Genomic DNA, 23,865 nt, shown 5'->3' on the forward strand with positions numbered 1-23,865 from the left:
GCTGTAAGTTCCTCAGCAGTGCGAGAGCATCAGGCGGAGCAGGAGAAAAACGAACATTTTTGAATTGAAATTTAGATTGATCCCTAACGAGCAAACCACATGTGAGGGTGATGGTGAAAAACTCCCTGAGACAAAATCGGTCTCGCTCCAACCCAAAAAGTCTTGAGCTCAAAGAATTTCCCGGTGGCTTTCGGCTCGTAAGCAGGAGGTCACAGGAGGTGAAGGCATTGTTAGGACGGGTATAATGGCGTAATCCTATCGACATGTCTACAGTAAAAACGTGTGCGAGGTTTGAATTGAGCTGAATTACCCTGAGATAATACTGAAAGGTTTTTAAATGTGGTTGTTAAAGGCAAACAGTTTGGGGAGAAAATAAAGAGTCGTCTCAGTGAATAAAAGAACAAAAACTGTTTCAGAGCAGAATTAACAACAGCCTTTTAATTTAGATTCTAATTATCAACCTCGTCAACTCCATCAACTCCATCAACACTATTAACACAATCAACCTCAAAACAATCAACACCATTAACCACTTCAACTCCATCAACACCATGAGCTCCATCAACACCATGAGCTCCATCAACATCATCAACACCATCAGCTCCATCAACACCATCAGCTCCATCAACATCATCAACACCATCAGCTCCATCAACATCATCAACACCATCAGCTCCATCAACACCATCAGCTCCATCAACACCATCAGCTCCATCAACATCAACACCATCAGCTCCATCAACATGATCAACACCATGAGCTTCATCAACACCATCAACATCAACACTATCAGCTCCATCAACATCATCAACACCATCAACACCATGAGCTCCTTCAACACCATCAGCTCCATCAACATCATCAATACCATGAGCTCCTTCAACACCATCAGCTCCATCAACATCATCAATACCATGAGCTCCTTCAACACCATGAGCTCCATCAACATCATCAATACCATGAGCTCCTTCAACACCATGAGCTCCATCAACATCATCAATACCATGAGCTCCTTCAACACCATGAGCTCCTTCAACACCATGAGCTCCATCAACATCATCAGCACCATGAGCTCCATCAACATCATGAGCTCCATCAACACCATCAGCTCCATCAACACCATGAGCTCCATCAACACCATCAGCATCAACACCATCAACACCATCAGCTCCATCAACATCCTCAACACCATCAGCTCCATCAACACCATCAGCATCATCAACACCATCAGCATCATCAACACCATCAGCATCATCAACACCATCAGCATCATCAACACCATCAGCTCCATCAACACCATTAACACCATGAACACCAAAAAACCCGGTGACATTTGAAGGCATGTCTAATACCTAAGGTAACCTTCCTAAAGGAACTTAATTAGTTTGTATATTAAAGAACATGAGCATGTAGGTGAAAGAAAGTGGGTGGGGCCTCCAGAACGTGTCTGTCAACACTGAATAATTCTATACACCTGATACACACGTGGCTCGTCCCCTGTACTGTCAAACTGCACGCTTTGAGTGAGAACTCTTACGTTACACTGTGGCTAAGAAAATGAAATATAATCAGAATAAACATCACTGCATGTCATGGCAGTGTAATAGCAGGGATATGACCAGATGATGATGATGATGATGATATCACTATATCACAGAGGTTTATATACAGTGTACAGTCCACCTGCACAAAGTGTCCTGAAGTTTAAAATTTTAAAATCCTCATCACTCCAGCTTACCTCTATTTCATCAAGCTTCTGAAGATCTGAAGTAAAGAGTCTGATCTTTCTGTCGGCCGACGCTGTGCAAAACCTGCGAACAGAATTGGTGCAAATTCTGAACATGACACGAAAAATCCATAAATATCTAGACGAAATATCTGGACTACAGGCACTCAGGGTCCTTTCTTCAGCTGACTATAAACCTGAGTCGGTGTAATATTTACACAGAAAACTTAACAACTGCGTTATTAATCGCACGAGTCCTGAACGTTTAGTATGAACGCTAGACGCGGAGAATGTAGCGATATAATAGCGATATAATAGCGATAAACTGATAAACGATGAACTTTTCTGAGATGTAGCGAGCACCTTAAAGCGTGTTTCTATACGGATAAATAAGTGTGTCAAAGCAGAATACGGTTGCCAAGGTAATACAACTCTGTATCATGGCGAGTAACTGACACTGTTATGAACTCATTCGAGTACCTGATCATCTGAGGCAGTTTGTCCAGTCTGGATTCTGGACTCCATGCAAGAGCGTCAGCACGAACCCCGTGCATGAAGACACGCAGAGCGGTGAATTCTACTCCGTCTACATCCATATCTTCCTCCTACACACACACACACACACACACACACACACAAATTCAAACCAGCACATGATGACAAGCTCGACATGCCCTATTACACAACTACGTCACTCGTTTTTATCAAGATAATCACAGACGGTTTATTTTCGACGATCATTTGAAAAGCGATGGATCTTTTGGCGCTGAACAGAGGACTCACTCTTTTTTATGACTATTTTACTGAACGTTTTCGTTTTTTTTGGGCACTGAATATTTTAGGGGTCGGCAACCCGTGGCCCACGGAGCCGCAAGTGGCTCTTTCATCCCTCCGCTGCGGCTCCCTGTAGATTTGGAAAAGAAACATTGAATTTAAATGTTTTTTTTTTTAGTTAGTTCACTTTAAAAAAATTTTAATTCTAAATTCTAAGATTATGATGCTCTTGTATCATTAAAATAAACCGTGTTTAATGTTATTGTCGCTCAAAATATGCGTCCTAACCGCCGACTTGAACATTTTTGAGACATTGAACATTTTATTTGAAAGTAACCTTCAACCCAGCGTCTTTATTGTTAAGGTTAGTTCAAACTGTTCAAAATATTTTTGTTTGCCTGCAGAAATAAAATTTACTTTAGCGGTTCATTGATTTCATAAATGCAACACACTACTGTTTTTTTTCTATACTTTACATAAAGGTAAAACAGGACATATGATGTTATCTTTATTATAGATGTCAAAAGGGTTTTGTGGCTCCCTGTGTTTTTTTCTGTGGGAAGCGGGTCCAAATGGCTTTGAGTGATTAAGGTTGCCGACCCCTGCTCTGATCGAACCGACAAGGTACGGAGCTGATCTTTGATCGGACGCTCGCGCTCGTTCACCTTGAAGCGGCATGTTCCCACGACGACGTGCCTGTTTTCTGCGTAGGCGAGGAGCGAGGAGGCGGAGCCGCAGTCGTAGGGACTGAACTCCACGACGTGGACGTAGTCATCACAGGGCAGCGTGTATGAGGCTGAGCGTCCCGTCTCCTCCTGCATCGTCGGCTCTTCCTTTCACACAGTTGATGCTTCTTCAATCTCTGGTCTCTCTGGTCCAACTTCACCTGCATCACAAAGACGACTCGTCACATTACGCGTACACGACCATACAATCTAATCTAATCTGCTTCATTAGAATGTTCATCAATCACAAGAGTCTCTGTGGTCATTTAACTCCTGCAGCCTTTAGAACCCCAAAACACATCACTACTGAACACTTCGCTGTTACAAACGCATTAGATTAGATTAGTCACGCCTCCACTCCAGATCACGTCTTATTGGTCAGGTGAGATACACATTTAAATAAACCCCGCCTATGTACATTAGATTAGATTAACCACGCCCCCACACCAGATCACGTCTCTTATTGGTCAGGTGAGTTATACATTTAAATAAACCCCGCCTATGTTCATTAGATTCACGCCCCCACTCCAGATCACGTCTCTTATTGGTCAGGTGAGTTATACATGTCAATAAGCCCCGCCCCCATGGTATACACGAGGCGTCTAAAAACAAACAAGCTTTTTTTTTTTTGTCTGTTACTGAAAATCCGCACTGTTACAAAGCGCTAAACATCTCACACAAAACAAGCGGTAAATTTAACAAAAATCACATATCGTGTATCGATTTTTTTTTACTGTTACTGTAACGCCAGCGCGTGAGCTCTGCGTAGCATTAGCATTCTTAGCTAAAGATAACGGCTTATTAAACTCGTTCACGTGAATTATTATTATTTTTTTTTTTAACTTACATCACCTTGTCTAATTCATCTGGTTTCCACGTTTTCGTGTCACGCTTCAGAAAAAAACCGCCTTTCAAACGCGTTAGTGTTGTTTATTTCCGGTTTAGCAATTTTCTTTTTCCGGGTTAAGACGGGGGAAAGTTTAAACAGCAACAAGCTACGAATATTATTCTTAAATAATAAAATAAAAAATTGCACACATGTCGGAAAATATGTCTAAAATTTAAATCACAGTATTTAATTTTTTTATTGCTTGTTTTGAGTTTACACGCTCCAAGTTTGCTGTCAATTGTCAATTTTCATACGTGAATAAAATGTTACGAAAATCATTGCATTTTTATTTTTACATTTATTCGGTGATTTGTGACAATTAAGAAAATAATAAAGTGACACAGTTTTGTAATTATTACATATTCAACGACCACTTGCCTCATTTGCATAAAGCAGATGCCGAGTTTGTCCTGGGGGCGTGGCTAAAGTCACGTGATTTAACGTGATTGGCTGATTTGTGTTTTCATGTCGATTTAAATTTTCAGACTGCATTCAGGTTGGAAATCATAACATTAAGGACCAGACCTTAAATCTCCCTTCTGAGCTGTTGGTAAGTTTGTTTCCCCTCGCAGTTTAGTTAATGTGGTTCACTTTCTCATCTGGTGTGTGATGTCTGTAGTGTTAGATCCTGTAGTGTTAGATCCTGTAGTGTTCCTGTAGTGTTAGATCCGTTACCTGATCATCTGTTTGTCTTACAGGTTTAATTCAGGACAATGGGGATCTACCAGTTGGACCTGAAGGCACTAATCAGAGTTTTTAGAAGAGAGTGTCACCGAGTTTTGGACTCGGAGAGAACTACAATACATGGAGCAGACAGCATGCTGATGGTCCTCCAGCTGGCTGTTGCTGAGGTCCATAAGCAGGTAACAGCAACATGATGATGTTCAACCAGTTCAGGACATTACAGTACTGACACTGCAGTGCTGACACTTACATTACAGTACTGACACTGTAGTACTGACATTTACATTACAGTGCTGACACTTACATTACAGTACTGACACATTACATTACTGACACTTACATTACAGTACTGACACTGTAGTACTGACACCTACATTACAGTGCTGACACTGTAGTGCTGACACTTACATTACAGTACTGACACTTGCATTACAGTACTGACACTGTAGTGCTGACACTTACATTACAGTGCTGACACTGCAGTGCTGACACTTGCATTACAGTACTGACACTGCAGTGCTGACACTTACATTACAGTGCTGACACTGTAGTGCTGACACTTGCATTACAGTACTGACACTGTAGTGCTGACACTTACATTACAGTGCTGACACTGCAGTGCTGACACTTACATTACAGTACTGACACTGTAGTGCTGACACTTACATTACAGTGCTGACACTGCAGTGCTAACACTTGCATTACAGTACTGACACTGTAGTACTGACACTTACATTACAGTACTGACACTGCAGTGCTGACACTTGCATTAAAAGTACTGACACTTGCATTACAGTACTGACACTGTAGTGCTGACGCTTACATTACAGTGCTGACACTTGCATTACAGTACTGACACTGCAGCGCTGAGGCTTACATTATGGCACTGACACATTAAATTACAACACCGACAATTACTCATTTACTCATACAATAATTGAAACTGGCATTACAGCACTGACAAATTAAATTCCAGCACTGACACTTGCATATTTTCACTGCCACTTTACGATACAGAGCCGCCACTTACGTTACAACGTTAGCATTATAGCTTTGAAACCAACATTACAGCGCTGACGCTAAAGTCACTTACTTTACAGCACAGACACAACACTTACACTGCAGTGTGAACACTTGCATTACAGCACTGACGTTCACCTTACAGCATTTACAGTGTTTGGCAGATGCCCTTATCCAGAGCAGCCTACAAAAGTGCTTAAATTTATATCATCGAATGCATGCACTCGGGTTCACTAGGCTACAGACTTAAGATACCATGATTTAATTAATTAAAGTCAGTAAGTAATTAATTATATAAAATGCACACATACAACAAACAGGGAAGGAAGTGCTAGTTGAAGTGTTTCATGAATTAGTAGGTCTTCAACCATTCTTTGAAAATAGCCAGTGATGCTGTGATGACTTCCTTTAAAACGACTGACACTAGAGAACAGTAAAACCATAGGAGACACCACAGCATGGCTGCCTCTAATAGAACACTGGCAGTCGGGGTTAATGCATGTACCCGGAACGTCCTAGGTTGCACAGTTGGAAGTGGTAACTCAGTGGTTATTTCATTGGGCTAATGATTAGAAGGTTGTGAATTGGAAACCCAGGACCACAAAGCTGCCACTGCTGGGCTCTTGAGCAAGGCCCTTAACCCCATAATTGCTGAGTATAAATGAGATAATTGTAAGTCACTCTGGAGAAAGGCGTCTGCCGAGTGAAGTAAATAATTTGCGTGTCCTGCACAGATCCCTGTCCCTCGACCCCACCGAACACCTTCGGGATGAGCTAAAAAAAAAAAAAGGCCTCAGTGTCTGATCTCACTAACGTTCTTGTAGCCGAATGAACACCAATCTCTACAGGAAGCTCCGCGATCTAGCGGAAAGCTTCCCTACTTCACTGAACAGCCAATAGAAACATCTCCGTTTCTAACCTTCAGGTTGAAAATAGAGCAGGAAGTAAACAAATACACAAAATCTACATGAAGTGCTTAAATCGTCGAAATAAAATAAGCAAACAAATCAGAGGTGACACCACACAGCACAGCTGGATAACGTGAGGTATTTCTAGGGTCAAACCGCTTCCCTTGAGAAATAACAGCTGATCAATAAGAGCTCAAGAGCCCAAATCAACAACGGCTGGCAATCAGAAGTTCATTTGAGAAGTACGTCAGCCCGGAATGAAAACTTGCCCAATCGCTGAAGAGGTTTGGAAGTTTGTAGCTACCAGCTCATCATGCTTAACTCAACACACATTTGGCCATAAATACATCTTTTGTCCTAGTTTTTTATTTTGTACTGGTGTAACTATCAAGCTTAAATTATATCTCTCTTTTTTTTTTTTCCCCCGGATAAAAATGATGTGCTGTTATTGTTAAATATTTTTGGGCCCTTCTGTTTAGTGTTTAAAGATTTGTGAAGCTGGAAGAAAAACAAGCAGGATTTTTTTTATTTATTTATTTAAATAAAAGTGACCGATTCTGATAGTCCGTGCAACCAGGAACACGTCTTTACACATTTTTGTTTCGATGAGTTTATCATCCTGTTTTGTTTTGTTTTTCTTTCCTCAATCCGTTATTAATAATGCGGATGACACGAGGATACGATCACGAAAGGCTGAAGATGATGATGATGATGATATTTTCCCCTCGTTGCCCTATGACTTCGCCTTCATATTCCCAGAGAGCTCTTTTTAAATGCAGTGTGTGTTACTGTAAGATTTTCCGTTTCTTGGCCTGTAGTGTCCTTCCATGTGACAAAAGCATGCCTCTGGTTTTACTCTAGGAAAAAGGAGAGTTCGGTGTGGCTTTGAGTGACGTGCTGGAGGCTTGGAAATGCTTGCTTCTGGACAAGCTCCACCTGTCCCGTGACAGCTCCCCGCTCCCTGAGAATTATGAGCTCATCCGGAAAGAGTACCAGAGCTTTCTGAAGCGCACCAACACGGTGGATCTGATTGATGTCTATAACATGTACGAGGGGCTGAAGCTGGATGAGGACCCTGAGTATCCCCTGACCGCAGTGAGTGCCTCCGGGCAGTTCGGGGTTCTGACTGCTTTAAGTCGGACCGTGTTTAAATCCTAGGTATTGTTTTTCACACCTAGACACAGATGTTCGAGTTCCTGATGTGCAGCAGCACGGAGGACGCAGGAGAAGCAGAGACGATCCATCTGGTTCCGGTGACCCCATCGAACCGGGTTAGAACCTGCAGCGCACAGGTGATGGTCTTGGAGAAAGAGTTTTTAAAGCGACATGTCAACAAAAATCTAACAGAAGTAATCGATACTCAGTGTGTACTGATTCCACATGAAGCATCGTGCTTTATATAAAACAAGCCACTTCCTGTTCTCACTGATTCTCCATTATAGTAGCTATAAACAAGCCTTCGTCCCCCCCCCCCCCCCCCTTTTATAAAACGAATACGACGAAAAAACCCACAGTTATTTGAGGTCAGACACTGGAGACACCATGAAGCACCCTGTAAATATAGAAACAACAACATTTTAGCATGGGCGCATTAAAGGTGGGGTGCACAATGTTTGAGAAATGCTTCAGAAAGCTGAGTCGGGCCGACAAACAAAAACGTGTAGCCAATGAGCAGAAAGGGGCGTGTCTTGTCAATATGCGGCGGAGAGAGTGTTCAGTGCGCATGTGTGACATTAGCAGAAAGCGATTGAAACATTGACATGGAAGATAAAAACGAAAAGCGAAGAAAGGCTTACGATAAGGCAAGAAGACCCGTGTTAATATAGGATCAGCTTTCCAGCGCTGGAGAGAACTGAACGACTTCCGCGTGAAGCGGAGCTAAACCTTTCACGGTGCAACACGCAGTACTACAAAAACACATCTGTATTACCATAGTATTACTTATTGAGTTCATTTACTGATAAAACAATACCCCCTTTAGCCAGCTGCCCCAGCAGGTTCCGCCATAGTCGTTGCCTGGGTTACGTATGTATGTGTGGGGCGGAGCTACCAAAACAGGGGTGACACCCATTTGGGTTAGGGGCGTGTCTGTTTTGGTGATTTCAAATGTCAACATTGGCTTTCAAAACGTCGTGCACCGCACCTTTAATAGAAATTGATATTAAAGCGCTGTGCTATAAGAGGAATAAAATGCATCGCATCACAACATCCAACACAGTTTTCTTTGAGAGAATTTATTTATTTATTTGTTTTTATTTATTTATTTATTTATTTATTTATTTATTTGTTGGGTGAAATCCAAGCACAGGATTTTGCTTTTAACTCCTAGCATTGAAGACACAGATGTAAAGACTTTCTATTCGAGCTGTTCTCGTGTTCCACACGTGACTGGAAGAAGGATTTGATCGAATCTGTTCTGATGACGTCCCGCCACGCGTTTCAAGCCGAATCTGTGGAAAATCCGCTCTTTTCAAAATATTTGCCGTTTTGAAAAATTGCATATTGCGCTCTAACGTCTGCTCTTGTGAAATCCTGACTAATTGGAAATCGCGACTTCTTCCAACGTGCTTTCATATCCATATTAAAAGCAGATTTAAATCTACCGAGACCTTCTTTTTCTCTACCCGTGTCCCCGACTCGTATCGTGTCTGGATCGTCATTAACGAGAGCATCACGTTACATCGCTTGGTTTTAAGACAGAAATCTGAATTCAGTTACTGATCCTGCTGCACGTACTGTAGTGAGCGTGTAATACAGAGAAAGTCTTTTTTTTTTCCCCAGCTGTCAGCCACGGATTTATGAGGCTAGATGTTGGGATTTGCTTCTGTAATACTGAAACTGACGAGGTTTCTGAAGGCACCAGGAGCAGGAGAGAAGGGGGGAGGGGGGAGAAGAACCCTCCTCAGATATACTATATGCTTACAGGCTAATGCAGTCTGACACCATCATAAAATATTAACTGACACCGTCGTAAAATAACATCGCTACTTACTTTTCTGTTCCTTCCCTGTAAGAACACTGCGACTTTTTCGGGATAAAATACTTTCGTGCTGAAGTCACACTTTCTCATAGAGCTCTAATCTACCTGAATGACTCAGTCCGAGCTCGGACGTCAGTCTGACTGAGAATCTGACAGAGCTTTAGCAATTTTGGCAATACGATTGGGGCAAAAAAAAAAAAAATCAGGATCCAGATGTGCAAAGCTGATGGAGACCATTTTTGAGAAGGCTTGCAGCTGGAATTGTAGCTACAGATGCTTCTACTGACACCAGGGCAGTAAATACTTGCTCCCATTTTATTTCCTTCTCTCTCTCTCTTTTTTTTTTTTTTTTAAAGAAAGCTTACCAAAATGCCTCATGCATCAGTTCAACACATCAGGTCTTTCTTCTTGTATCGAAGGATCCTTCAGGTTTAGGCCATAGCCACATCTGGTTTTAAACCCGAATCCACATCCATGATATTTGGTGCATTGTGTTCCTCTGTTGCTTATTCACACGCTTCCTTCCTCTTCCCGCAGGTGCAGCGAGCAGTACGGAGGCTCTTTTGCTCGTATCTGTGTATGCTGGTGAACACGAAGGACGATTTGGCCCTCACACACACTTTAAACACCCCTAACCGCTGTCTCGGGCACACAGCGTTCACTGACCTCAAACACGCGGCCCGTGAACGCTCCACGTCTCTATTTCTGGTAAATATGTCACTGAATTTATTGCAAATACACCGAGCTGACTTCAAGGTTCCAGTCCAGGAACCTTGGTTTAGCAATTAATGAAGGATTTAAAAAAAAAAAAAAGGCTTAGAGTTAGAAATGGTTGTTTTTGCTTCATGTTATCACTTTTAACTAGCATCATAGACTCCATCCATCCATCCATATTGGTGTTCAATCATTTGAATATTTAACGCAGTCTGATCTAAAATAAATCAGGACTCTGTTGTTTTTTCAGTGAGCTTTAGACGGGTGTTTTTTCCCTCTGTTTATAATCTTACACTGAATTTAAATGCTGAAGATAAATCTGAGCTGCTTATTTAGATGAACAAACACTCCGAGCATCTCAGAGAGCAGAAATGGGTTTGATATCAACAGTTACTCTGAAGATACAAACATATGTGTGGGGAAAAAAATTGTCTTTCTGGATCTTTTCTAAGAATATTTCGCTCTAGAATTGTAGAAAAAAAATAGAAATAGTGACGATGAAACTCCGACTAATTCTCGAGTGTCTAGAGCTTCATATTAACACCACTGTGGAGTGAGATATGACAAAGACGTTCAACGTGCACACTACATGAACTATTTGAGGTTCCAGAGATGTGATGTACTCCTAACGGCCACCTCTTGATTTTCCAGGCTGCGACTTCATTTATCCGGGCGATAGAGCTGGGAGGAAAAGGCTACGCCCCTCCAGAATCTGACCCTTTAAGGAAGCATTTAAAGGGTTTGTCTCTGTTTGTCCATTTCATGGACCAGCTCGAGGAGATCCTGGGAGAAACCCCCAACCCCAGGTATTACCTTTTCTCTTTCTAGTCATTGAGTTCCTCATATATACTTCTTGTTACAGAAAGAGCTACTATGCAGTTTATTAGGAACACCTCTACCCATGTGATCATCAGGTCAGCCAGAAGTCACCTTGTCTTTTTTACCCCTTTTCCACCAGAAAGAACCGGGTGCTGGTTCAGAGCTCGTGCTGGTGCTGGTTCAAAGTTGTTTCCACTGGTGAACCTTCTAAGAACCGGTTTGCCTTTCCATCGGTTAGAGAGCATCACAGAGCCGAGTGTGACGTCACTGTATACGTGTCACGTTACACAGCAACTTTAGCGCAGCAACAAACACAACAACAATGGCGGATGTTGCTTTACTGTTAATGCTCATGGCTTTGTGAACCTACATTAACACCCAAACGCGGCGAATCCAACGTGTACGTGCGGCTCCCTGTAATCTGTATAAACGGAGGTTGTAATCGATAAAGTACATAACGTTATTTTATCAGTAACACAGAAAAAGTTAGCCTTAGCATGTAGCTACCTACTATCATGTGTGCTGATAACTGATCATATTGCTGTAAAGTAAAAGTGTATTAAACATCAGTATACTTAAGGTACGTTATCAAATGTGCTAACAGTAGCCCCGCCCACAGCTCCTGACGCAAGCGGTTCTTAAGTCTAGACCAGCAACGTTTTGGTGCTACTTAAGGACCACTTTTCCTGGTTCAGAGCTGGTGCTTTGAGTGTCGAAAAAGAAAGAGCTAGTTCTAAATTAGGCTTCGAACCTGCACTCAAACTGCCTCGGTGGGAAAGGGGCACTTCAGCTAAGTTCCTTTGAGAACTTGATATGGTCTAACGCTGTTTGTAGTCCATCCACCTCAAGATTCCACATGTTTTTGAGACGCTTTTCTGCTCACTATGGTTTTAAACAGTGGCTAACTCGTACAAACTGGCTTTTCTCTCATCAACTAGATGTTTCTCTCATCAACTAGATGTTTACCAGAACTACTGTTGAATTGAGGTTATTGGGACTTTTTGTATTCTGCGGAAAACAAATTTCTGAACTCTTCCAGCCAATCTGTTTCCATCATCGCAAACAAACATTCCATGGTCACACTCACTGATTTTTATTAAAAGTTTCTCTCATGTTTGATCTAAAGGTGTTGCAGGAGTAGGGAAGTGGTAGCTTAGTGGTTGAAGATGACTACTGATGAGAAGGTTCAGTCCCAGGACCACCAAGCTGTAACTCCTGGGCCCTTAATCAAGACCCTTAACCATCAATTAGGGTTTAATTGACATTTGAATAAACCCTGGAAATGTTCGAAAGCTGGATCGAGTAGTTTATGAAGAATCTAAAATTGTTTTGTAAAATTATGGTATACTTTTCAGCATGTTCCATGCCATGCTAGGGGAGTGGTAGCTAAGTGGTTAAGGTGTTGGGCTACTGATCGGAAGGTCATGGGTTCTAACCCCAGGTCCACCAAGCTGCCACTGCTGGGCCCCTGAGCAAGGCCCTTAACCCTCAGTTGCTCAGTTGTAAGTCACTCTGGATAAGGGTGTCTGCTAAATGCTGTAAATGTAAATGCTATGACCTGGTCTAAACCCAGATTCAGATCCAGAAAGATTGCCAGAGCTGGATTTTTATTTATTTATTTTTATAACGTCGCACACGCTCTGGTTCTGCACACATCCTGGTTCTGTGAGATGATTATTCAGCATTGATGCACAGCAGCACCTTTCCTGTTCTGAGGAATAGAGCTGGATACTAGGGGCATGTCGTAGATGTAAGCAATCAGATCTACACGCATAAAGGGTCGTAAAGCCGATCGAGACCAGCTGGATTTCTGGGATGAGTTCAGTATTGTTCAGCATCATGAAGAACAGAAGCAAAAAGAAAGCAGTTGTTAAAAGAAACTGATAAAATTCACTTTTTTTTAAGAAGGATAAGAATCAGATGTGGAATGGAGAAAGGTTATGTAGAACCTTCATGACCTGAAAGAGTTTTGCACCTTTTTTTTTCTCAATTCTTGTATAAATGAGCGCTTTAGATAACAGGGCTGTCAAGTATCACACATTTGCACTCCTGCCACACATCGTATTTCTCACACAGAAAAACTTTTTGACTATTTATCATATATTTAAATAAGCCGAGGCGCCCAAAATGTATCAGTCCGCACCGCTGTCTCTATGGAAACGGGCAGGAATCAATCGCGTCTCCTCTGGAGTTCTTAATCGAGCTTGACACTTATCAGCCAATCAAAAAACAGAGGCTACACAACAGCCAATCAGAAAATAGCACTATTGTATCTGGGTAAGATTTAACCCAACAACAAATGCAAAAAAAAAAAAAACATTCATTAGAGAGGATAATTTCGATGGTCGGTTTGAACAAAACCTCAACACGAAAAAGCTTGTCTCTGGGCGGGACATTGTCCTCAATCATGTCCCTAAAAATGTCTGGGCTTGTGCTGAACTGTTAAATGGGAGCAACATTACAAATGGTTCAAAAAGGCAACAAACACTTACAATAAACCAGTCATAATCTCTCTCTCTCTCTCTCTCTCTCTCTCTCTCTCAAACACTCACACAAACACACACACATTAATAAATGGAAATTGAACAAATACTTTGTATTTGGTTAAAATGTGGTCAGTGATCCTGGTGAAACAATTTTTTTTTGGGGGGGGGGTGGAAATGTCACTCTTGCCCATCTTCAAAACTTGAGAGCCCTGAGATAACTAGCGCTATGAAAACAATCATAGTTTATCAGTCAGTCACCATCCAGGAAAGCTTAACCTTGCGTATTGAAAATGAGCAAATCTTCTGACTAACATATTGAACTTCAGGAAGCATTCCTGTGATCGATTTTGGATGTACGTTCAGGGCCGTTATCTCTGTGGGTTCATCGGGATCAGGGTCGTGGTCGATGCCTGTGTGAAAATACTACACTGTATACTGTAAAAGATGAAGTTCTTTCAAGAACAAGAAACGCAAAATCAGCACCGTAAAATCCGAAACGTTTATTGGGTTGCCAATCATTTCGCGAACAAGTATACTTGTTATATAAAGTGATATTATTCCTCGTCCTCACAGAACGTTCTAGCACGGCATGTTTGACCTTGCACTGTTTGCCTTGTCCTCAGCTGTAATCAACCGATGCGTGCGTCCAAACCATGCGCCGCGTAAGCCATGACCTCACCTGACATTAACTCTGTAATTAAAGCCTTTGATTTTCTGTGCAGATCTTTTGATTTAATCTGAACATACTGCAAAGCCCGTGTTCCCTTCACCTTATCAAAAATCCTTATCGCCTGCACTATTTATCTGCAAATCTATTTTCCTCCTTTTCCCAACTTTCGAATTGCTCGAGCATGTTTATCTGTGGGATATCAAAGCCTAAAAAGTAAAAGGCAATTCCGTGGTTTGATGGCTGATTAGACGTCATACTTGGAAATATTTCCCTGATTGTGCCTACTTCAAAAAAAACCTGCCATAGGATGCTTTCCCGAATACGACATAACTCTGATCTCGCGGAGGTTTAAAGAGTGCATCATTGTGCTCGAGAAGCAAGTGCCTTGAACCTGCAGTTTCCTTTCACAGCTTCGGGGCTTCTCCCAGAAGATAGTATGATTCGTCTCGAGCCAAAAAGAGTTCTTTCATCAGCCTTTGACCCTCCTAGATTTTCCCCGCTGCACCTCATGGAGTACTGTATTACCACACACAAACAGCCCTTCTTGCTGGATCAGGGCCTCTCGTACGTCCAACATCTGTTTTCCCAGATGATTCTGTTACTGTAATTCCCTCGCACAAAAGCTGGGTCAGGGATTTGGGCCGGCTCGTTTCCCGGCTTCTCCCCAATGTTTACATTCGCTAATACGTTCACGCAGGCATGTATGCCTTGCCCTGTTATATCGCTGCTCTCATGCTAACCTCTCGTATTAGACGGGGCGTTGGTTTTCTTCTCTTCCCTTTTTTTTCCCACCACATCACCTGTTCCGTACTGGTGTCAACAGGTTCAGTGCTTCTTTTTCTCTTCTTTTTTTTAATCTTTCCTTTTTCTTTCCCTCGTATTGCTGCTGGAGTCAGGACAAGGTCCAGCATTAGGGCAACTCTCCTGAAGGGTGCTACTATAGAGCATCTTGGTAAAACCTTTTATTGTACAACAGCTCCAGGACCCCCAGCATGCCTGTCCTAGTTTCGTGTGGGTTTCTCCGGGTTCTCTTCACCTCCTAATAACATGGCAGGGTTTGAACTGCCTTTGCTAAAGCGTGAATGTATGGATGTGTGTCTGCATGGTGCAGTGTGATGGACAGCCTCCCATCCTCTCTCGCAGGGTGTATTCACACTCCCAGAATTGAAATACTATGTGACCATCACAAGACAGGATAAAACTCTCTCTGGTGAAAGAAAGAATGAATGAATTGTTGATATTTGACTGTATATATGGAACCAGTCGAGCAATGCTGGTAGATCTGACACTGCACCCCCGCACCCTCAGATCTACAGTACCAGCCCTGCTTGACCGGTTCCACCATCTCTTAGGGTAAAGGTAAGTATATAACACGATTTTTTTGTTGAATGATTTCCCCTAGGGGTCTGGACAGTTGAGTCCCTGGCTATTAACGACGTTTGAAGACCTTATTAACACTTCAACTAGCACTTCCTTCCTTTATATTTTTTAGACTCGTGGTATCTTATGTATTTAACCTAGTGAACCAGAGTTAATGTAGCCAATGACAGAGACTTAAGCACTTCTGTACGTCGCTCTGGATAAGGGCGTCTGCCAAATGCTGTAAACGTATGGCCATACGTTTGCATATCAGAGCAGAGGTAGAATGCTGACCTACTGATCACAAGGTCATGAGTTCAAATCCCAGCACCACCAGGCTGTCCATACCGAGCCAACTGATCAGTCGAGATGAATGCAACTCGCTCTGGATAATCGTGTCTCCCAAATGCTGTAAATGTAAACATGTCGAGACTGGGACCCTCCTGGTCGAGGGGGCACCTTTTTTACTTTTTTGAGCAAGTGTTTATACATGAAGTGTGTAAGACGAGTAAAGGATGTGTTTATTAACTTGAAAACATGTATGTTGTGTGTGTGCAGTCCCATGTAGTGCTGAAATTCGGTCATTTATCTGTAGCGGTTGGGTCGTGATTTAAAATTACAAATGCATTAATTTTTAGAGAAATTCTAGCAGCTAAATGCATCAGAAAATGATGTGAGTTCAGGATTCGTCAAACTTACTGTAGAAGGAAAGTTTTACTTGTCCCAAACGTATGATGGGGTTAATGAAAGTGTCGGTAGGTGTGGTCAGAATTGGGCAAACTTGCTGAGGGATTTGGGCAGGATTGGTCAAGCTTTTTCTCAAAGTGGAAGGGATTTGTCTAACTTTTGGGCAGACTACAAGAAGGCGGGATTGGTTTAGTCTTGGTCAAATCTTTTGTTTGGTGTGGGTGGGAAAAAGAGTGCCTGCAGGAATTGGTGTGATTTGGCCAGAATTTATTCAGGTGTAGGATCGGTAAAGAGTGACTGCATGAAATGGGGGAATTGGTCAGAATTTGGATCCTCCAGGTTCAAGTATGAATGTTTTTAAGTCCCATGCACAACTTTTTTTTTTTTTTTTTTTTTGGCCTTTATAATAATGGGAAAATATTCTTATTGGGGTGCCAATAACCTTTCCATGCTTTGGAGAAGAAATACTATAATGAGATAAAATGATGTTTGTAGGATAACATTTTTTTTTTTTTCCCAGCTGTTTAGAGGACAATTGGGATTGTGTTTTAGTTCAGTTTTCATGCAGCCAGTAATTTTAAGACTGTTTGTTTGTTTATTTGCTTGTTCCTTTCCATCACCTTGTAGTGTTGCTGGAGGCAGGATCGTGTCCAGCATTCGAGCAAGCCTCCTGAAGGGTCTCAGTAGCGCTGGTCCGGTGTACACTACTGTAGAAGACACGGTGGAGGAGCTCAAGGAGAGAATCCAACATATCCACAACCTTCAGAACGAGTCTGCTTGTGGTACAGGGATCAGTCCAGCCAGGGTAAAGATGATTTTCTCAATGTTGATGCATTTCAGATACTTCGAGTGCAAAGATTTTTCCACCCTTAAAGGTGGGGTCTCCGATTTTTGTTTGAGAAATGCTTCAGAAAACTGAGTCGGGACGACAAACAAAACAAAAATCAAAACAACCGTGTAGCCAATGAGCAGAAAGGGGCGGGGCTTGTCAATATGTGGCAGAGAGAGTATTCAGTGCACATGTGTGACATCAGCAGAAAGCGGTTTTAACATTGACATGGAGGATAAAAACAAAGAAAGAAAGCGAATATTCACAGATTCGAGTTTCCCGAGTAAATAACTCCTGAGCTAAACGCTGTTACTAGCAAAACACGGTTGTAGCTGCGTCTCTACATTGCTACATTACCCATATTGATAAGACACGCCCCTTTCTGCTCATTGGCTACACGTTTGTTTTGATTTTTGTTTCGTTTGTCGTCCCGACCCAGTTTCCTGAAGCATTTCTCAAACATGGGAGACCCTAACTTTTAAGATGAAATATACCAGGTCAATGTTTTGCGTTTATGCTTGTCAAATAATCAGTATTATGATTCCAATTGTGAAGCAGTCCAATTGTGAAGCAGTTTAGGTACGTGATCATATACCAATTTGGTAGTACAGTTTCATGTTTATGTCTCATGTAATCTGATCCCTTTAAAGCCCAGAATGTACGCCATCAACCACGCCACTGCTTATGCAGGCAGAGAAACTGTTAAAGTCCTGATCACGGTGTTGGATGAAGAAGCTCTGGCGCCGCCCTGCAGGAACAAAGCAGAACTGCTCACCGATGATCAGATCGCTCTGAACGAAGCAGAGCCTTTGTGTCTCCTTACACTCTACAAGTATGTTCTGCTGACTAATACACGATGCACAAGCTTTACTTTATTCAAGCACAAAATTGTACATAAATTTGATTTGACTACTAATATATCTATCTAAATATATTATGTATGTGTGTGTGTGTGTGTATATATATGTGTTTTTATATATATATATATAATGTATAAAATATGGTTTCTTTTTTCTTTCTTGCTATTAATGTGACGATTTGTGTTTTTACTTTTAACAGCACTTGACCAACCAATGGAACTTTTTCCCTCATATAAAATACAAAATCTCTAAAATGCTGTTAAATAAGTTTATTTTCTTTTCAGTTGAAAACATGCTCTTTACTCCTCGTTTATAAATATTTCTCAAAAAAAAAAAGAAATATCAGTTGTTTCTGTGCATTCAGACATGCGTGAATGTCAAAAACCTGGCAGTGTAAAAGTTTTGGCACCCTACTAAATGCAACTGTATATTTTTTTTTTATTTATTTATTTTTTTCCCTTGTGTTCTGCGCCTCTGATGTCCACCTAGCGTATCGCTTGTTTACTAGCGACCTAAATCGACAATACCGTTAAATTAAACAAGGAGAAAATAATTGCAGGTTGGAAACGTTGCAACAGCTCCTTCCTATTTCTTATTCTATTGACTGATGCGTAGATGCAAGTCAATATTTAGTCATGAATTGAGTCTGATTTTTGTGATAGTCATAAAATAAGATGCATTCTGTTTAAGTCTGACGTTGAAGGTGAAAACGGAAAATTAGGAACTGGCAGAACGACAATATATTCATCATCATCTCTCTTCTGCATTCTTTCATTTGTATGCCTGCAGATCTCCAGAACTTCCCACAGGACTCTCTCCAAAGCCCCTGCGCAATCGCGTCCAGAGCCAGCAAGAGCACGTAAAGTCTAAGGTAAAGAGGCGTCAGAACCGTGTCACGAAACCCGGCACTGATTTACGTCACGAGCCTTTATCCTGACCGCTTAAAGCCACGTTCACAAGTCACCAGGTGCTTTACTCTAAAGTCATCAGGAGGTGGTCCTTAAACTGGTTGCTATACTAATAATGTTTGTCCATGTGTGGTACAGCTACAGTAGCATTCCAAAGCAGTCGCTAATTTTTTGTGTAAAATTCAGCCGTGTAAATAAATCAGCATTATATCATTCGCTGGCATCTACAGAGTTTAGTGTGTTTGCACAGAGAACAAGAACAAACCAGGGTTTCACTCGGCGTCACCATCTCTTTTAGTATGGTAGTATGTGGGTTTGTTTTACTGCTAAACCTGAGCCAAAGGACAGAGATGTAAACCTGTAGAAATGTCTGGAGATTTGGAACCAAATAAAAACAATTACTGTTGTTTTACCAACAAACATAAGGTCAAAGATTACAGCTTTACCTCTGACGGTTAGAAAACACTGACACTGGAGACTCCTTCCATAAATTTTAAACATAGCTTTTTTGCAAGGAGACACAATGTATGTTCTAAATGACTGCACTTTTGTTTTTTTGTTTGTCATTAATAAAATAATCGATACAGTTTATTCTGGATATTACGCTGTTACAATAGAAACAATAATGTATTCGTACAAGAGAATTCATATAAGCCTGTTTTTTATTTTAATTAATTAATTATTTTTTTTAATTTGCAGAATTGCTTCTATACAAAAGTGACGTTTTTCTTATTTAAATAGAATTAATGATTTAATTCTCAGCTCATTTTTTTGTTTTGTTTGTTTGTTTATTTATTTATTTATTTATTTTAATTGCATGCATTGTGAAGCTAAAGCTGTTTTTTAGACTGGAGTAAAAAATTGCAGTAATAGGTCTGAAAGCACATTAAGTCTTCACGGCTCCTGTTTCCCACGACAGGTGCTAAATTCATGATGTTTTTACTATTAGTGCTTTTAGTTCTAATAATAAATAAAACATTAAAGTTAGGGTCTCTGATATTTGAGAAACGCTTCAGAAAACTGTGTCGGGACGACAAACTAAACAAAAATCAAAACAAACGTGTAGCCAATGAGCAGAAAGGGGCGGGGCTTGTCAATATGGGCGGAGAGAGTGTTCAGTGCGCATGTGTGACATTAGAAGAAAGCGGTTTTAACATTGACATGGAGGATAAAAACAAAGAAAGAAAGGCTTACGATAAGGCAAGAAGTAGGACGTGTTAATATAGGATCAGCTTTCCAGCGCTGGAGAGAACTGAAGGAGCAGGAAGTCGGCCACATATTCACAGGTTGGAGTTTCCCGAGTCAATAACTCCTGAGCTAAACGCTGTTACTACACAAATAACACCTCTTTTCTATCGTAGTAATGTAGAGAGGCAGCTACAACCGCGTTTTGTGTAGTAACAGCGTTTAGCTCAGGAGTTATTGACTCGGGGAAACTCCGACCTGTGAATATGTGGCCGACTTTACTTAAGACGCCGAGGCGCTTTTTTCCTTCTCGATAGGTGAGTAACGTTGGTTTTGCTTTGTTACACAGAACTAATATATGCCTTGTCCTTTACATGATTATGCTTGTGTGGCATTTTTGCTTGTTTGTTTATCTACAATCGTATTGTTCTTCCCTTCAGCTGTGATAAACACACATTTCTTTCCATTAGTTGCCTGGGTTACGTATGTATGTGTGGGCGGAGCTATCGATACAGGGGTGGGACCCGTCTGGGTTAGGGGCGTGTTTGTTTTGGTGATTTCAAATGTCAACATTGGCTTTCAAACATCGGAGACCCTGCCTTTTAATATACAGATAAAATGCAAGGCCGATCAAACGACATGTGCATGAGGATCTTAAAAAGGCTTTATGTGTGAAAGTGTGCACGTTTTAATATTTTAGAATTAATCATTTCTTCGAAGAGATAAACATTTCTCCTTGGGCACGTATGCTAAAGACGTTTTGTAAACTGGCGTCTTTATTTGATTGTGCTAGCAGATGTCACTTTAGCTGCCTCCACTCTTCCTGTGCGTGAGCGGTAATGGTCCCTAGGTAGCTCGCTGCTTCCTGAACTCGGCGAGCGGAAGCTTTTCCGCATCCATTTCGCTTTCACGTCTTCACTTTGAAGATATCGTATCGCTCACATAACCTGACTAACAAGGAGGAAACTTAAAAAGGTTATTGCTTCCTGTAGTCTGCCGATCGACTTTATCCGATCGCTGCACCATCGCGGTTTGTATCCAGACTGACATCAGTTAGGACGATGAGAGGAAAGCAGAGCTCTCTGCACTGCTTTCGATCCAAAGCCTGGGGGGTTTTCTTGGATAAAACTTTTGAAGGATAACGATTTACACTGTGTGCTGCATGAACTTCTACATCACGGACGTCATACATGTACAAAATACTAGTTTGGGCATTTGAATGTTCAGTTGTAGTTACATGAACAATAAAAAAGCAAAAAATTTACACAAGGATCTTCAGTTAAATATTAAATCTAAATTTTAATTAGATATAAAATATTCAGCTTGCCTCACACCTCCAGGGTCGGGGGTTCGATTCCCACCTCCACCTTGTGTGTGTGGAGTTTGCATGTTCTCCCCGTGCCTCGGGGGTTTCCTCCGGGTACTCCGGTTTTCTCCCCCGGTCCAAAGACATGCATGGTAGGTTGATTGGCATCTCTGGAAAATTGTCCGTAGTGTGTGTGTGAATGAGAGTGTGTGTGTGCCCTGTGATGGGTTGGCACTCCGTCCAGGGTGTATCCTGCCTCGATGCCCGATGACGCCTGAGATAGGCACAGGCTCCCCGTGACCCGAGAAGTTCGGATAAGCGGTAGAAAATGAATCAATGAATGAATATTCAGTTAAAGCTTGTAACTCAAAGTGTCCAACATCTGATTGGGGGGAAAAAGAGAAACTCCCTGGAGTCCAGCCTATGACATCCTATCAACATGGCTGAGAGTTAAATGAAACAGTTTTCCTTTGCCAATAATGATAACAATGATAAGCTTTCAGAAAGACATCCACATTTGGTTCCTTGTTCTTCTGTAGTTTGAACATATAAAGGTTAAGAGCTATAATTAATTACTAGTTCAAGTTTGCTCTATAATATGATGATCTATAAACCTATACGTTTTGCATTCCTGAGCGTTCAGGGTTCCCGCTATTAGCATGCATCCAGGGAAGCCTGCTCGTCTGTGCTAAGCCTCTCGGTTGTTTTCGGTCTTTTAAGAAATCACTTTGAAAAAGCTCTTTGATCTGCTATCTCTTTCCAAGCCTAGCTTTTCCCACCTAACTTTTATTTTTTTATTTTTTTTTATGTTTGTTTGATGACCGTTGGCTCAGAACACTCTGTAGTCCTGCTAATCCCAAGCAGGCGTGGATCAAACCGACACAACAGTGTTGGATCAGCATTTCTCTTTAGCCTTTTGAGGTTTCAAAAGCAGTCTGTTCTCTGACTTGGCCTCTGTATCTCCGGCTCGGTATATCTCTCTATCTCTCGGCTGTCTAATCTCCGAGCCCTGTTTGTTCTTGCAGGTAAGGGAGAGGGGCATCCGATCACAGTTTGCCTGCACGTACGTGGATGATGGTGAGCCTCTAATTCGGGTGCTAGACTTTCCCAGCACGAGTCAGCTCCCGACCTGCGTTCATCCAGCTCCTAAGACGACGGTCCCCTCAGCTGTTAACGCACCCCCTGAGCACGAGTGCAACCCTGCGGACAAATGCAAAAAACAAGGTACTCCCTTCCAAGATGAGCTCCAGTCCTTTTTGTGTAGTTCATAAGTTTCACACATGGTTTATGGGGGTCTCACACACCACAAGCGCACACAGATGAGCGTGTTCCAGGTGCCTCTGACGCCACGCTGTCGGCATCGTGCCCGGGCTCACCTCCTGAGCCAAAGCCTCAATCTCTGCCTAATTCCTGCTCAGGGACTGGTACTTAAGATCAACCTTTTAAATGATTCCCCTTCCATAAAAACTGGCTGGTCTCGCTTGTGCTGTAAAAAAAAAAAAAAAAACTTCATGTTCTGTGTGAGAACTCGACTGCAGTACATGACAAATGTCGAGCTTCAGCTCTGTAAAATAAACATACTGCCTGTTAAACCGCATGTCTAACGTCAGCAGTTTCACAATCCCCCCCCCCGGCAATTTTTTTTTTCATTAATTTATTTTATTTCCCTCCTTATTTACGCATGTTCTTCAGACGAGGTAGATCAACAGGCAGCAATTCAAGCCATGCGTGGATCAGGGACCAAACCAGCCCTGGAGCAGCGCAGCACCAACGGCCCGATCCGGACAGGTGTTTCAAGGAAAGAAGTGGCAGAACTCCAAACCATCACCAAAACTTCTAAGAGGAAGCTGTCAAACAGAGAGAGTGTGGAACAAGGAGGTGATGAGAACCAGCCGCCCCAGAAGAGACCTCCTGCCAAAGCTTGTAGCTCAGGGCCAGGGAAGAAGAGCAGCACCATAGCTAGAAAGAAGCTCATTGCAGGTCAGGGCAAGCTTACAAGCTTTTTCCGGCTATGATTTCGAAGCTTATATGCTATGTTTCATCGTGACACCGCATGTCCTCTGTAATCACGTCCTTCATCTGAATGAGTAACGAGTATAAATTAGAACGTTAGACATCCGTGTGTAGACTTCTACGATCGCTTCCTGCTTAAACCTTAAACCCCTCTAATGAGGTTGAGTATTTTATCAATGCACTGAAAACCTTTAATTTATGTGTTCCATTTTTATGATCTGGTCATCAATCATTGCACAATTTCATTGCATTTCATTGTTCTGTTTATTTTTAATCACACAAGTATATCATTTCTGGTTTTAATAAAGTTTTATTTGACTGTT

General features: G+C 41.7%; 2 protein-coding genes across 4 annotated transcripts in view; one reads left to right on the plus strand and one right to left on the minus strand.

The window, feature by feature from the left end:
- The window catches only part of nup37 (nucleoporin 37), a 17,488-nt gene extending 13,266 nt beyond the window's left edge, over window positions 1–4,222 (minus strand). Inside the window, exons 1-4 of one of the 2 annotated variants that reach the window (XM_047804161.1) lie at window positions 4,073–4,222; window positions 3,166–3,386; window positions 2,207–2,331; window positions 1,739–1,811 (exon numbers count right to left, since the gene is read on the minus strand). In XM_047804161.1, coding sequence (XP_047660117.1) covers window positions 1,739–1,811; window positions 2,207–2,331; window positions 3,166–3,321 — 354 coding nt within the window. In that variant the 5' untranslated portion in view covers window positions 3,322–3,386; window positions 4,073–4,222. The remainder of the gene's footprint in view (window positions 1–1,738; window positions 1,812–2,206; window positions 2,332–3,165; window positions 3,387–4,072) is intronic. The other variant, XM_047804160.1, reaches the window with a different exon arrangement.
- A 285-nt stretch (window positions 4,223–4,507) lies between these two features.
- LOC113651586 (PARP1 binding protein) lies at window positions 4,508–23,865 on the plus strand. Of its 2 annotated transcripts, XM_027160382.2 has the most exons (11): window positions 4,508–4,664; window positions 4,813–4,977; window positions 7,588–7,821; window positions 7,905–8,018; window positions 10,244–10,414; window positions 11,072–11,226; window positions 17,069–17,246; window positions 17,921–18,102; window positions 18,920–19,001; window positions 22,555–22,753; window positions 23,222–23,865. In XM_027160382.2, the coding sequence occupies exons 2-11, from the start codon at window positions 4,828–4,830 to the stop codon at window positions 23,542–23,544; spliced, it is 1,788 nt and encodes a 595-aa protein (XP_027016183.1). In that variant the 5' UTR covers window positions 4,508–4,664; window positions 4,813–4,827; the 3' UTR covers window positions 23,545–23,865. The 2 variants fall into 2 exon arrangements, with proteins under 2 accessions (XP_027016183.1, XP_027016184.1); XM_027160383.2 differs by lacking the exons at window positions 7,588–7,821; window positions 7,905–8,018.

This window comes from Tachysurus fulvidraco, chromosome 19 (assembly GCF_022655615.1).
Source record: "Tachysurus fulvidraco isolate hzauxx_2018 chromosome 19, HZAU_PFXX_2.0, whole genome shotgun sequence".
NCBI classification, from domain to species: Eukaryota; Metazoa; Chordata; class Actinopteri; order Siluriformes; family Bagridae; genus Tachysurus; species Tachysurus fulvidraco.

What these genes read in the sequence shown, in the direction of transcription:
- LOC113651586 (XM_027160382.2), top strand. Translation starts at nt 4,828, where the DNA reads ATGGGGATCTACCAGTTGGACCTGAAGGCACTAATCAGAGTTTTTAGA. An exon ending in TGTCTCCTTACACTCTACAA is followed by an intron (nt 18,103 to 18,919) that starts GTATGTTCTGCT and finishes GTATGCCTGCAG; the next exon opens with ATCTCCAGAACTTCCCACAG. An exon ending in GGACAAATGCAAAAAACAAG is followed by an intron (nt 22,754 to 23,221) that starts GTACTCCCTTCC and finishes CATGTTCTTCAG; the next exon opens with ACGAGGTAGATCAACAGGCA.